Here is a 15,534-nt window from a genome sequence, read left to right on the forward strand (position 1 = left end):
AAAAGTGGTTCAGAGAAAATGAAGAAAAAGTCCGACGCCGCCCCAATTCCGTTGTCGTACTTTCCCGTTGGAAGCCGATCGTCTCTATTATAGATCCATAATAAGTCAAGAAATTTGCTGAATCTGCGCCATTACTTTACTTCTTCGATTGTTCTTGCGAGGGATCTCGATGAGGGGTTGAATGACCATCCTCTTGGGTCGAGACTGATTAATTTCGTTCATTCTTGGGGATTATGGAGATTGACTGCAAATTGATTTCAAGTTATCGTGTTTTTCTTGCCTACTTTAGGTGCCTCGCCAAATGACTTAATATGTTATTCGGGATTAATTTACCATAATTAATATCCCATCAGGGCAAAAAATTGAGGTGAAATTATACTCTCCTTTCGCCTTGAACCAGCAGCACATATGGCAACAGAGGGACAGTTAGGGGTATCCTATTCCAGTTTCTCAATTTGTCACATGAAGTTGTGATTTTGTCGAATCCAGATTTTATGTGTAAAAGTCGGATTTGATTTTCGATCTGAGTGCAAATATGTTACCTAAGCATTTTGACTGTCAACTGATTTTAGATTACCTTGTCCTAGGCTTAGATATTGTGCATTGAGTTTCTATTTAAGTTGACGTTAATTACTATTGTCATCCAATAGTTGTAATATGGTTTAAACGAAAATGTTATGCAAATTCTAAAAAGGTAATCATTAATTAATTAATCCCTTAAATGATTTAGTTGAGTTTGTAAAATATGAACGTCGATGGAAAATTTTATCAGATTGTCATTTTCTATCAAAAAATTTTTACGTTTTTCATTAATAGATTTTTCAATCGCATTTTTATCTTACATGTGTTGTTAAATAGTTACAATATATTTTTCTACAAAAAAAAAACTCCCAAAAATAACAATCCAAGCGGGCTGAGTTAGTATAGGTCATGTAGCCTTTTGCGTTCGTTAGACAAATGAATCTTAATGGAATGGAGTATAAAATTGACAGGTTTTTCTCCCTTTGACCAACATATATGATGTGTCACTTCATGATAACGATCGGAGGAGAAGTTATCCTTAATTTCATATTGTATTGTTTAAGCTCTTAAATAAGTTAATGTGTAATTATTTAGTCATTCTGTCAATTTCTACTGCATCATCCTAACTGAATGGAAGTACAAAATTATGCGCCTACAAAAAAAAAAAAAAAAAAAACAAAGGGCGAGAAAACGAGTAAAAGGATCAAATCACCATATTTCTTGTCATTTTAGACAGACTGTGGTGTGAAAAATAGTTTTTTCATAGATGAGCAAAATGTTATGTAAATTTATGATTTTCAGTAAATTTTTTGAGCTAAGTGGTAAACCTTTTTTGAGCAAACAAATCGGTCAAAACAATCAGGATTGCTTAATAGCAAAGGATGTTGAGGGACCCTCAAAAGCTTTCAGTTAGTTGCGGTAATTGCGGACTAAATCAGTAGTGATAACGACTTCTATTCTTCCTCAGTCAAAACGCTGGCCTAATTAAATACTAATTACTTTATTAAACGTTCTTTAGAAATTCTAATCATTGCCTGGCCAGGCCAACAAATCAAAGGATTGCCACAGTTAATGCCTCAAGTCTTTGAAACTGACGGTTGAATCATCCATCTAAGTTTTAAATTTTAACTGAACTGACAGTGACCTGAATCCTCCTGCTCAGTTTAATAACCAAGAAAGGATGAGTGTGTTTGAATAGGAGACTCTTTGGAACAATTTTTTTTGTTTTTCAAGTTATACAATTTTGACCCAGGTTGGGTTTGTTCTTTAATTGCTTTATTTTCTTGTGTTTTTGTTTTCTAAAATCTTTTAAAAACTCATTATTGTTTTTTTTTTTTTTTTTTGGTTGATCGTTCAACTCATCTCTATTCTCTATCAAGAGGTCCTCTCAATCCGATGACTTGAGAACGTGTGACACGTCTGGGTCTGGGACAAGTAGGATTAAGGTTTATGGTTTTTTTTTTTTTCCCCTGCAACGATGGGACCTAAGCTAGCCTAATCTAGGAGAAAGGGTATAGCGAGATGGTCAACTAAGACCGGCCACAATTTGTGGCAAATTTGTGGGAGACAAGGCTTGAATCCCTGACCTCCAGCATCACCTACATAGTGATGACCACTGGACCAAATGGCCAGTGGCGGATTAAGGTTTATGTTCGATTATCTGATCATTGTATATTTTACGTGATTTAATATATACTAAAATTAATTTGTTATACATGTCAATTTTGTTTATACACATCAGCTCAATTTGCCAATATGACACATTATTGACTTTAAACGTATGCTAACTTCTAAAAAAAAAACAATACAACCACATAAATAGTTACACATTTAAAAAACGTAAAATTAAACTCTAAATTCTAGAAATTTTTTTTAAAATTTGAAATTTCAAAACAATTCGCGGCCTGGTTCACAATTTCGATTATTATTTACTCCTAGAAAGAGTCACCAGTGAAGCTATTATATACCTTAAGGACTAAGGTACCAAAAATGTCTGGATTCAGTTGATCTAGAAATTCCCAGGAAGCTGCAAGAAGAACAGTTCTTGGAAGTGTAATGGCCAAGAAGTCTTGGATGTGACCCATCATGTCTTTTCAGGCATTGGGGATGACATTCACAAAATACAACCAGCTCGGTCTGGAGCTGTGACTATAAATAGAGGAAACAACACCAGAGTAAAGCATCAGCGGAAACAAGAACCTTTTTTGGCTGCTGCAAGCAGTACTAAATTACGACTCGGTTTCTCGTATATTCACTACTCTCCATTAGCTAGAGTATACTGCTAGGGATTTCATATATAAAAAGATTCTTTGATAAACATATATGGCTCTCTTGTCCAGCTTCTTCGCTTGCTTCTCTGATTCCCACAAGGTTGCTTGTGAAGGTGATGGTCATATGACGAGCAGCAGCCACCCCAAGCCAGGCAAGACGCAAAAAGGTAGTGAAGACAAATCGAAGAACAAATCTGAAGGTGCCCCAATTCCCATGTCATACTTCCCCATTGGAAGTGGACTATCTCGACTATGAATTCGCCCATTTCATCCAGAAAGCTCGGTCTTTACTTTGAAGCATGGATTTGCTATCCAGTCCGATTTGCTTAGTGGGATTGATTCATTCATTCTTTTATGTGTCAGAATTGTATCTTGATGTTGATGTATTGTTTTGAGGGGTGAATATAAAAATTGGTCCGTTATTTGCAGTTATTGAATATACAGGGTTCATTTAGTTTCAGATTGCATTTTATTATCGTTATCTGTTATTTTGGCTTTTCTTTCGGCACACAGTTGAGGGGCTCAGCCAAAAACAATTATGAAACCGCTTTAAATCAGCACATGATCAGCCAATGAGGCCTTGATCTTGTGTTTATGATAATCAAGGAGGTGTACGGATGAGAATGAACAAATGGAGTGACGTTCTGCGGCAGCTACAAATACAGTCGTATCTGTTCTGGGACCTTCTTGGCTCTCTCAAGTTTCTTGTAGTTAAGCTATTGATGATAAGGCTAAGGATTGGATTGTTGCACTATCAATAGATCCAAACTCTCTACCTGAATTTGCTGCCAAGCGGGATATTCTCGGATGCAAAGGAAGGATCTATATTGTGGATCATTTGGTGAGCTGAGAAGTCAAAAATTTCTCCTGAGACAATCTTGCTAGGAGAGAAATCATAAGGAAAATGCAGAAGGTGGGACAGGTGCTGATCAATTAATGGCTTGAGTATTGAAGATGCTACATAGGAAGTTGTTGCAGTCATCCATTCCCAGTTGAAGAATTCCAGATTAATCCTGCTGATTAGGATAGTTTTGTGGGGCGAACATTGCTATGATCATCGGATCATATTATGATCATAACGATAGAATTCGCTGTCATGGCATTGCAGCCAGTCAGAATTAGGCATATTGTATATGGTATTGAGCGGAAGCAAAGTCAGTTAGAACTCTTGTATCACAGCAGCAATAGTCTATATGTGATTGATTGTAGCTACAGATTAAGTAAAATCATCAGCACCACACCTTCATTTCTCTCTCTACTCTTACCTGTATTTTCTTCTTCTTGCTTTTTTTTTTTCTCCTCTTCTGAATTCTTGCCCCAATTCTTTCTTCCTATTCTTCTTTACTCCTTTTCTGTTTGATTCATTTCCAGCTCTCAATCATTACACTATCAATTAATACACATGGTCGTTCACTATCTTTTTACTTCGCATGCATGCATTACATTCCAAGAAAGTGTTGGCAATAACTTTTCTGCAAAAACTCTCCAAAAAATACGATTCAATGGGGCTGTTAGTTTTCTGATCAGCATTTGTCAGGAAGAAGAAATAAGTGAAATGTGCTTTAAATGACCGAACAAGTCTTTAAAACTGATAATTGGTTGAATGATCCCTCCTCCAAGACTGAAGTTTTTAACTAAACTGACTAAAACCTGAATCGCATACTACTCATGAAATGACAATCAAAGAAGGAGGGACACTATTCAGTTTGCGCGGAGATTGGTGAATACATGGCACAACCTAGTCAAACCACGCAGTTAATTGGCTATCTTAATTTCTTTGACATTTCTTACTTATGCGCGTCGCTTTTTAATCCACAATGCACAATTTGAAATTAGTAATTCCTAAATGTCACTGTTAAATACTAAAGACAACTCAAAATGATGTCAACATATACAACTACTTTTTTCTTAATTGGACCAAGTTTTGAGCCTTGCAATTTTGACCCGGGTTATAGGTTTCTTTTTCTTGACTTGTTCCTTCTTTTTTCCTTTTCATTGGTTGAATAGTCCATCTGAGTTCAGCTAAAATGTCAAACCTTTGGCGTCTCCTCAATCCTATGACTTTGACAACATAAGACACGTAGTATCTATATAGTAGCCAGTCAAACCACACCACAGTCACAATTGAACCAACTTAAATCGTGGAGTTCCTTGAAATTTCATAAGCGATCCGTGGCCTACTCCAGAATTGGATTGTTACTCCGAGTTGTAGAATGAGTCATCGTTAAAGCTATTACTTGAAAGGTACCTGAGGTAACACAACTGTCCGGAATCAGTTGACCTAGAGGTTACCTGCCAGGAAGTTGGGAGAAGAAACTACTGTTCTGGCAATAATTAGGTACGTAATGGCCAAGAAATCTTGGATAAGTCATTTCTGGCATTCGGGGATGTTTCGTGGCTGCCACATTCACAAAATACATCCAGCTCGGTCTAGAGCTGTGACTATAAATAGAGGAAACAACACGAGAGTAAAGCATCAGCGGAAAGAGCAACAATTTTTTGCAGCAAGCAGTACTAAATTACGACTCAGTTTCTCGTATATTCAACCCATTAGCTAGAGTATACTGCTAGGGATTTCATATATAAAAAGCTTCTTTGATAAACATATATGGCTCTCTTGTCCAGCTTCTTCGCTTGCTTCTCAGATTCCCATAAGGTTGCTTGCCAAGGTGATGATCATATGATAAGCTGCAGGCACCACAAGGCAAGCAAGGAGCTGCAAAAGGGTAGTGATCAAGAAAAATTGAAGAGCAAGTCCAAAGGTGCCCCAATTCCCATGTCATACTTCCCCATCGGGAGTGGATTATCTCGATTATAGATCCGCCTGTTTCAGCCTGATCAGAGCTAGGTCTTGCCAAGTTAGCTAGTTGGATGCATTGATTTGTTATCCAGTATGATTTGTTTAGTGGGATTGATTCACTCATTCGTTTATGTGTCGGAAATGTAGGTTGCCGTAGACTAATTAGCAAAGCCTTTGTTATTCATGTAATGTTTTGACAGGTGAATATGAAGACTGAAATTGTTTGCAGTTAATACACAAGGTTCATTAAGTTTGCGACTTGTTTGTTTTCTTTTTGTCAGGGTTAGTCCCAAGCAAATAAATCAAATAGAGAAATAAGGCAAACGCAAACAAATCAAACAGAGAAACAAGCAAATAAATCAAATAAAGAAATACAAAAAATTTTACGTGGTTCGATCCAATTGACCTACGTTCACTTGTGATACGTGATTCGGTTCAATTAACCTATGTCTACATGCGATACATCCACGTGCGAAGTGTGATTCGGTCCAATTGACTTAACCTACATCCACGTACGTCGTGCGATACGTGGTTCGGTTTCAATCCAATTGACCTACGTCCACATGCGATATATCCACGTGCGAAACATTAGCAAATTCACTATAACAGAAAGAGAGTACGAAAGAGAAAGTACAAAACTTAGAAAATAATTCTAAGATTCAAAAGGCACCTAAAATTGAAAACACAAAAGAATCTAAATAGTATAAATTGCTTAACAGTCCAAATGTTCATAACCTACTCTTTTGATTTGATACCTAACCAAAACTTCTTTTAAACCGAGATTTGATGCCTAACCAGAATTTCTTTTAGACCGGGACATGAGCCCTACCCGCAAAGCTCTCTTCAAATAGTGTCTATGGCCCTTGAACCAGTGCTTTTAGCACGTTTAAACTCACTATATTTATAATCAATAAAAGGAGATACTCTTTATAAAACTTTTGATGCGAAAGACAAACTAAATTTTTTTTTTCCCTAACACATAGTTGAGGGCTTCAGCCAAAGACAATGAACCAAAAAACAGCTTTAAATCAGCACACACGATCAGCCAATGAGGCCTTGATCTTGTGCCCTCAGTATAAGTATAATGCGTGCTCGAATTTGAAAGGATTTTAAATTTTTCATCAAATCTTTCAATTCAATTCAAATGCAGTCCAAACTAATTCCTCTCGTATCAAATGTCATGGGACCAAGTCAACAAGAACAGTGATCTATCCGCCGCTCAATCTTCATTGGAGACGTGTACTATCTTTCTTCCTTGCTTACTTTTGTCGCACTAAAACCCGTCAGCTGACAGCCAGTCTAGTCACAGCCAGAACCATGAACCAAAGAGCAAAGAACAAGTGAATCACGCTTTTTCCTCAGTATCTTTCATGCCTCGCTCCTCGTCATTAATTTATGTACCGTACATCAGGACCACGGCAACCCCCACCCCCCATTTGTTTCAATTGTTTTATTATCTCAGGCTCCCTTTGGATTCAAGAGTTTTTCAAAAATTAATTTTTTAAATATTATTAAAATTTTTAAAAAATACTCTAAAAAGTAGTCTAAATTTTTTAATATTTAAAAAATATTCTAAAATATATTCTAAAAATTCTGCTACAGTAAAATTTTTCAGGTAACAGAGAGAATAGTTTTCTGTAGAAAAAATTTTACGCGTCCGTAAACATATTTTTAATCACTGTTTTGTTTTATATATAATCATTACAATACATTTTTCTATAATAGCGCCGAAAGAACGAACGGGTTTAATTGGCCTTAAACCCGACGACTATTTTTTTTTTTTTTAACTTTAATTTGCGCAGTGTTGAAATGCAAAAGAAAACACAGATCTTTCTTTTTCTTCCACTTCGAATCTGTCAGCAGCTAAATGTGAATAGTAGTGTAATTTGAACACAACCCAAAAAGTTGCCTTCTCTCCCCGTGAATTCTTTTTGTTTGCCCCATGAATGCTTATGTTGTACGATTCTGCTGCATCAGATTTGGACTCCTGGATGGATGTTGAGGGTAAACCACAGCATAACACAGAGACAAAGCAGAGCCAGACGCCAACCTCTCAATGGCCCCATTCATTTGTTATTGAATGATGATGACTAGCAAAAGGGTGTGAACTAAGCTAATCAAATCCAATGCCCTAGTGTTGGTGTTCAAACTTATTTGATTACGTTAACGAATTTAAAATTTTGTTCAAATGTAACTTATTTATTGGATGAATAAAACTAAAAAATGAGTGAGTTTTTTTTTTTTTTATCGAGTGTAAAACACCGTTCAAATTTAGTTTGATTGATCGAGAAATCAAATTTGACTGGGCTTTTATGAAGTTGAACTCGGTTCGAATATCGAGTTTGTTGATTCATCTTTCATCTTACACTCAAAACATATTACGCCTCTGTTCCGGTAAAATTATACTTACCTTTCATTTTGTTACACATATTAGCAAGTTTAATTAATTCAATCATTCTTGTTTAGTATACATCACTCCGCTTATATTAGCCTTAGTGTTATATTTACGTACCTCACTAAGATAATTGATTAACGAAGTAACATATTTATTGATCAAGATGTACGTTAAACGTTAGCATAGTAGTTAAATGGTGTACATTTTGTCCTTGTATTAAAAAAAAAAAAAGAAAGAAATAGATCTATAATTTGAACCCGCAAGAGCAATATAACAATTAAATTTGGATACAAGATCATTACAGAGGTACGAGTATATTTCTTCGCAATTAACAAAGATTATTACATGTCTGTGTGTATACTGAAAGTTTGGATTGTTTATCAAATTAGCAGAGATGTCAGAGAGTATATTATGCAAAGAATGACTTCACTATTGATTTTCAATTTGAGAAAATTAATCTAAAGACTAACGTCGTAGAGTATATATTTATTGATTTGTCTAACGGGTATCAAATATTTGTTTAATTTCCTGCATAATTATTTTTGAAAAAAAAAACAATATGTCATTTTTGAAAGATAGAAAAAGATATATTATTCAAACTTAAAAATTAATAATATCATTTTTAAAAAATAAAAAATTCAAAATGTAAAAAATTTAATGAAAGTTAGTACTTTATTTTTTAAAAATAACAGAATTATTTTTAAAATTTACTTTATTTATTTATGGGATATGAGTTATGCATTATTAAAATAAATATTTGACTTAATTATGGACCCATGCTATTACACCTTATGGAGTATAATCCATTATGAGTGAAAGTGTAATAAAAAAGGAGAAAATGAAATGCTGACGCAGGCCTGTGAATTACATAGCATTGTAGATGCTCTGAGAACCATTACCGACTGCTGCTGCATTTTTTTTTTGTTTTAACTCTTCTTTTCTTCTCAACTCTTTGGAAACGTGTTACCAACAACATTCTGCTCACCCACTCCCTCCCCCTGTTCCTCTCTAATTACTCATAGTCAGCAGTCTCAGGTCTTCTCTACAGCAAATTCTGTGCAACTAAAAGTTTCATCCATATTCGATACGTCTCTTACCCGCATTACCGCTATAACTCGGGCCGCCACTCCTCTGCATTTACTCAACAACCATTTCTCCTAGGTCCTTTCTTCCTCTTCTTATGTTGTCAACAATGTCCTTTTCTCTCCAATGGGTTTTTCTTAGAAACGTGATCACTTTTGATTGAACTCAACCCCACCAGAAAAAGAGAGGGCCTTTTACTGAATAAAACAAATAAAAAGTGTGTCTTTTTGCCTCTCTCATGAATCTCTGCTTTGGGATTGATACTGTAGCTTGTAATACCAGAATAAAGAATTTGAATAGGGATTGGTACAGAAACTAATGATGGCTAGTATAAAGGGTGTACCAATCTGCAAGGCTTGTTGTGCGACCAATAATAATCACCGTCATTGCTACTATTACTCCAAACAAGTTGGTCTTTCAGAATCTGGGTCTAGGAATTTGTTGAATCTGAGAGTGCAGAACAAATGGGAATGTAGATTGGGGGGTGTATTGACAAAGACCCAGACGGCAACTACACCAGTAGAGGAAAATGACAAGCCTTCTGTTGATGGAAATGGAGAGACTCAGATCACAGAGACAAGGAGATTTCACAGAGATTTACAATCTCTCCCAAGTGAGTAACTTGATTAAGAAAATATCAGCCCTTTTATGTTTTGGCATTTAGGTGAAACAATTCTTTAGTTTTCTGGGGGCAATTTTGATTTGTGAGTTTAAAGTGCAGCTGACCGTGTTTAATTCTTAAAAAAGATTGGAACTTTCTGTTGTAGATTGTAGAATAAGCTTGATAGTTGTATTTAAATTAGAATCTGAATGTTTGCCTTAGTGGAAACATGTGTTGATTAGTTTTCTGCATAATTCTGTAAAGCTTATTGGATTCCGGCAGGTCTCTTGGTCATCCAAGTAATTCATGTCATGTCTCATGCCAGGTGAGGATTTTACACTTGTTGTGGTGTTTCCTTTGTGGCCCACCTTCCATTTGGTTGGTACCGTGCTTCTTGCTGCTGAGAAAGAATTGTACTAATATCCTGGAGTCCCCTTTTCTACCAATTTTAAAAATATTAAAGAATTTCATTTTAGCAATGTTAGGTGGAAAAAAAAAGTTGTCTATTTATAATTTTTGGCATGCACATGACAGATAGCATAATGTGTAAGGAGTAAGAATTGATTACTTGCAGCCACGATGAGCTATGAGGAGCAAAATAACTATGTTTGGGGCACCAGTTCCAATGCTCTGGTTCCAATGCTTGATATGGGAACTTAAAATTTCTAAGCAATATTCTATCCACATTTATAACTAGCGATGAGTTCGACATTCTGTTATATCCTACTTGTGAAGTTTTTTTTTTTTTTTTTTGTCAAAATACTTGTGAAGTTTGTTAGATATATGATTGATAGTATAGCTTCAGTAGCAAGAATGCAGGACTATAAAAATCTCATCAGTTAGTGCATCTGATTACTTGCATTTATGGTTCACATTTTCCATTTAAGCTTATGTGCTTTAGTTAAGAAAGCTTCAATTGCAGGACCATTGTCTGCAATTGATCTTTCTTCTTCTCTAAGTGATGGTTCCAAGGTGCGGGTTGCTTATCAGGTAGGCTTGGCACATTTCATCACCTCTTCAGAATGTTATACTTGCATGACTGATCTTTCTTGCCTCGTGTAGGGGCTTCCAGGTGCATATAGTGAGGCTGCTGCACTTAGAGCATACCCCGAATGTGAGACTGTACCATGTGATGAATTTGAGGCTGTCTTCAAGGTTTTGCTGTTTGCAATCTCTGTTTAAATATTGTTTGTCAGTTGATGTTTAAAACGTAATTCTTGTATCAATTTTCCTCTTTCAGGCAGTTGAATTGTGGTTAGTGGACAAAGCTGTACTACCCATCGAAAATTCTGTTGGTGGGAGTATCCACCGTAATTATGACTTACTCCTTTTTCACAGGCTGCACATAGTTGGGGAAGTGCAGGTGGTCGTAAACCACTGCCTCCTTGGATTGCCTGGCGTTAGAAAAGAGGAGCTAAAGCGTGTTTTAAGCCATCCTCAGGTAAGTATTTCATTCTCATGAGCAATATTCTTCCCCCTTCTTCTCCATGCTGGTTGAGAAAAAAGCCAGTGATGCACCATATATTAAGGTTTAGGCCTCATCAATGTGAATGAAGTTAATTAGTAAATATACCCAAGTTCATATTTCTGAATTATCCATCTAGACGCCAAGGTAGTTGCTTTTAAGATACCAGAAAATCATAGTCTAATTAAGGTCTACCAGTATTGATGACTATTATTGTCTCTCTGAAAGGGATGAATTTCATAGAAAAAGAAAAAGTGTTTGAAAAAATAATGTACAAAATATTTTACTTTATAGCTGCAAATTGGATCTGTTGACAGTTAGTTTCAGCACTTTGACTCGGATACACCACAAAAATGAGAAACAAAAACTATTCATTTTGTTTTCAGGCCCTTGATCAATGCGAGATGACACTAAACAAGTTAGGTGTTACAAAAGTCAGCACCAACGATTCTGCTGGCGCTGCTCAGGTATTCTGTTCAAGGCTTCTTACGTGTTTGAGCTTTTGACAATAAATCAGATTAATGCCTGGGACAGATTACAGCAGCTGAACGTGTGAGGGATACCGGAGCTATTGCAAGTGTGCGAGCTGCAGAAATTTATGGGCTTGATGTTCTAGCTGAAAGAATTCAGGTGACCACAGTATCTGATCTTTGTATCCATTACTTTGCAGTATCCACATTTTATCTTTTTATGCTGCTCATTGCTGGTGAACTATATGATGGCATCATGGCCCTTGCTTTAAAGTTTTCTGCTTCTAAATTTGCCACCATGGTTGCTTGAGATAAAGTGACATGCTTTAGGCTTTGACCAGTTGTTCTATGTACCAAAGTCAATGACCTTGGGCTTTTTTTAGGCAGTGTATAGAGATGTTCTGGTCTTTGAGTTTTAGAAAGATGACAATGCTTCACATATAATTTGAGGATCATTCTGACTGCATAATCATCTGGATTTCATGCATATTAGATTGGACTGATGATCCCATGTAATGCATAACTCGTCCATTAAGTGGATAAGTCATTTTTTTTAAGTTTCGTCATGTATTAAGCTGTACAGAATTTGAAAATTTTGAATATGTATAGGAAGAAGGCAAGTAGAAGGATTTGGTTAGTTGTAGGTTTGCAAAGGAAGAAATAGAGGGTGGGATCAACGCTTTATGTATCTTTATGTTTTACTTTTGCACTTTGAGAGTTTTTTTTTTTTTTTTGGAATTATGGTAGACTATACCACCCCAAAATAATGTAACTCAAATAGAAATGTTTAGTATTTTTTGTTTGGGGGAGGGGGGGGGTGGGTATTCCTCCAAATTGAGATTTGATACTTATCTTTTTAAAGAGTAATTGGTTCTTGACAAAAAGGGGTTTAAACATGTAAAGTGGAATGTGGTCCGTTAATATTGCATAAAATAGGCCAACTGCTCTTGCTTTTGTTCTACTCAAATATCTGTGAGTATGAAAACTCTAATAAGTTAGATAAGTTATTAGTTCCATTTCTTTATTTACTTTTTCAGCCCTCTGAAATTGGGAGTATGGAAAAATGTAGGTTCCAAGGCTCGCATTGTTCTATTTGTGGTTTTTTTTTTTTGGCTTTATTGCCTTTTCCTTTTTATTCGTCTCCTTTTTTTCCACAGTTTACCTTGTTTTTGCACAATAGCTGTTGATGTCACGTGATATTTTGGGTCATGAATTTCACACGTATGTCATCAACATAGTAATCACATTTACAGTCAGAGTTTGTGGTTTAGAACATCCAAATAGACATTAATTCACTTATAGGTGAAACTAACGAGGGCATGTGTATTTCTTCTAGAAGCACCTGATGCATGCGAACTAATCCCATGTTTACAATATCCAGAAATATTTAGATGTCAGGATATTGCAAATTTAACTGGCATTTAATAATTGACAAGAGTAGATATTAGTATATCACTGAACGGAACTTTTTGAGTCTGCCATGCTTGAAATTCCTTTTCGTCAGTCGATTACATTTATTGGTTGATCATTAATATTTGATTGCAATGCACTGACCAGGATGACACTGATAATATTACCCGTTTTCTGATACTTGCGAGAGAACCTATAATCCCAGGCAGTGATAGGCCCCATAAGGTATAATCATACCAATGATGTTAATATATGTTTGTAGTTGCATGGATTGAAGATATTCATTCGTTTTACTTCCAGACTAGCATTGTCTTCAGCCTAGAAGAAGGGCCTGGGGTACTATTTAAAGCATTAGCAGTTTTTGCTTTGAGGAACATTAATTTGTCCAAGGTAACCTTAAAGTCATGGTATATTAAGAGTCATTTTTTTTAATACCAAATTTTTGACATTGATTTCAATGGAAAATGCAAATGCAGATTGAGAGCCGACCACAAAGATATAGGCCGCTAAGGATTGTTGATGACTCTAACAAGGGTAGTGCCAAGTGAGTTTTTCCAACTGAGTTTAGAGACCTCCGTGGAGCTATGTGGCATTTACAGTTCTATGAGTAAATTTGATGCTGTATATATATTGGTGATAGTTTCATGATCTGACTTAGAGAAGTAAGGTGGATGAACAACTTGTAATGGTTAGGGAGGCTAAAATTAAGATTTTTGCATCTTAATGTAACAATCATCTTGACAGTTGACAACAATGTTTTGGTGAAGATGTTTCGTTATGACATATAAAAATTATTCAAAATTATGAAATGTTAATAATTTCTTAAAGTGCAATAGTTTCGTTGAAATTTTTGATAATTTCTCCTCATCATTTTGCCTTGACGCTATCATGAGATGCATTTATTACCATTTTCTTAAAATTTTCCAATATCAGGGTTCACATTGCAGCCTTCATTTTTTTAGGGTTACTCCAGTTTGGAAAGTCTTAATAGCCTCTAAAATTGTGTCTCTGGTCCATGTGACGCATGAATGCATGTCAAGTTTCTTTCCCACAAAGCTTGTTAGCAAAGTGATGTATTCCTGACAAATACTTTTCTGCTTACACTCAAAATTTGAGTTGCTTCTTCTATTTGCCTTAAATCCTGTATTTATCAACATAAAAAATGAGAGAGAGAGAGAGAGAGAGAGAGAGAGAGAGATTAGCTGCAAACTCGGAGTGACTCGTAACTTCAAACAGCCTTTTCTTGCAATGGCCGGCATAAATGGACGATATGATGCAGTGAAGCAAATTCCAAAAAATGGCCTGTTTTGCTTCGCTTTGTATACCCAAAAGATTCATCCATTCTTATGTGGTTCGATTGTCCAATCTGATGGCAGGTATTTTGATTACCTCTTTTATGTCGACTTTGAAGCATCTATGGCAGAGCCTCGAGCCCAGTATGCTCTGGCACATCTCCAGGTTGGTATTATGCCTACTTGTTGCTTTCTCTGTCCATCATATTCATATTCCTTAAGTGGATGGGCAAATACCATGAGATAGTCATCTGTGTTCCAAGATCTGATGTATGTGTGTTTTGCTGCTTGAAGAGCAGTCAGAAGATTGTTTTCTCTTTTGATTTCTGAAAATGAATGTTATAATTATGAAGGCTTGTGGACTGTTTTCCATTTGTTCCCTTCTGACTCTGAAAGGCCGAGCTGCCGCCGATAACTGCTGAAAGGCTTGGGGGTGGGTGATGAAAATAAAGATCATTTATACTGCCATTTGTTTAAATGTTTGCTTTAGCCAAATACCTGGAAATTTCCTTCTACACCATCTCTCGTGTTTTTTTTTTTCATATGTTTTTTGAGGCCTCATGTAAGCATGGTTCTAAGTGCTTTCTTTCACTTCTTCCTGCAGGAAATTGCAAAATTCCTTCGTGTCCTTGGTTGCTATCCAATTGACACAACTCTATAAATGAATGCCCCTACAAAATTTGATCAGACTATTACTTTGATTTCCATGGTACAAAGGAAGGTTTCAGCTTCATATCTGTGCGTATACAGTCTTTCAAGTATTCTGGGAAGACTTTTCCCTACATATGATAAGAGCAAACAAGATTGGATGCCAAGCTTACCCTGACAATATATCTATCGTATTTAATTCTTTTCATCTTCCTAGGAAAGTTTCAGACTCAATGTTTAAGCAACAGAATGCTCATACTCTGCAGAACAGGATTTGCTTATGTTGTAACTCAGAGGCAATTCATTGAACTTTGTGCTCCTAAAGAAGCCCCAAAATTGAGGAAATTTGGCCCTTCTTCTTTGAAGCAGCTGGACTCTGATGTCTTTCCGGTTCTAGTGCCAGATAACTCATGTTGTCTTGACCAATTGCATCTTCCAATGTTAGGGGCTGGGGGATTCCTTGACACATGCAAGTATCCAAGGAATGAAAGTAGACAACTGGTTGATAATTAAACGTGTAATTTTTGGTGCTGACGAGCCATCGCATGTCCATATTCTAAGTTCGTCTGTTAAACGGT

General features: G+C 36.1%; 1 protein-coding gene across 7 annotated transcripts; it reads left to right on the top strand.

The window, feature by feature from the left end:
* The first annotated feature begins 8,913 nt into the window (after window positions 1–8,913).
* Window positions 8,914–15,321, top strand: LOC113708520 (arogenate dehydratase/prephenate dehydratase 1, chloroplastic). 7 transcript variants are annotated; one of them, XM_072065308.1, is made up of 14 exons: window positions 8,917–9,683; window positions 9,997–10,053; window positions 10,594–10,661; window positions 10,734–10,826; window positions 10,912–10,925; window positions 11,010–11,112; window positions 11,523–11,603; window positions 11,671–11,766; window positions 13,164–13,241; window positions 13,317–13,406; window positions 13,493–13,560; window positions 14,393–14,474; window positions 14,662–14,741; window positions 14,913–15,321. In XM_072065308.1, exons 1-13 carry the CDS (start codon window positions 9,389–9,391, stop codon window positions 14,728–14,730), a joined length of 1,194 nt encoding a protein of 397 aa, XP_071921409.1. In that variant the 5' UTR covers window positions 8,917–9,388; the 3' UTR covers window positions 14,731–14,741; window positions 14,913–15,321. The 7 variants fall into 7 exon arrangements, with proteins under 7 accessions (XP_071921408.1, XP_071921409.1, XP_071921405.1 ...); XM_072065304.1 differs by having other exon boundaries at window positions 8,920–9,683; window positions 10,912–11,112; XM_072065309.1 differs by having other exon boundaries at window positions 9,548–9,683; window positions 9,936–10,053; window positions 10,912–11,112.
* Window positions 15,322–15,534: the final 213 nt, after the last annotated feature.

Source organism: Coffea arabica, chromosome 9c (genome assembly GCF_036785885.1).
Source record: "Coffea arabica cultivar ET-39 chromosome 9c, Coffea Arabica ET-39 HiFi, whole genome shotgun sequence".
Lineage (NCBI taxonomy): Eukaryota > Viridiplantae > Streptophyta > Magnoliopsida > Gentianales > Rubiaceae > Coffea > Coffea arabica.

Excerpts from the sequence above, each read along its gene's own strand:
- LOC113708520 (XM_072065304.1), top strand. The coding sequence starts at position 9,389 with ATGATGGCTAGTATAAAGGGTGTACCAATCTGCAAGGCTTGTTGTGCG. Across the intron at positions 9,684-9,996 it reads AGATTTACAATCTCTCCCAA|GTGAGGATTTTACACTTGTT; the intron begins GTGAGTAACTTG and ends GTCTCATGCCAG. Across the intron at positions 10,054-10,593 it reads GCCCACCTTCCATTTGGTTG|GACCATTGTCTGCAATTGAT; the intron begins GTACCGTGCTTC and ends CTTCAATTGCAG.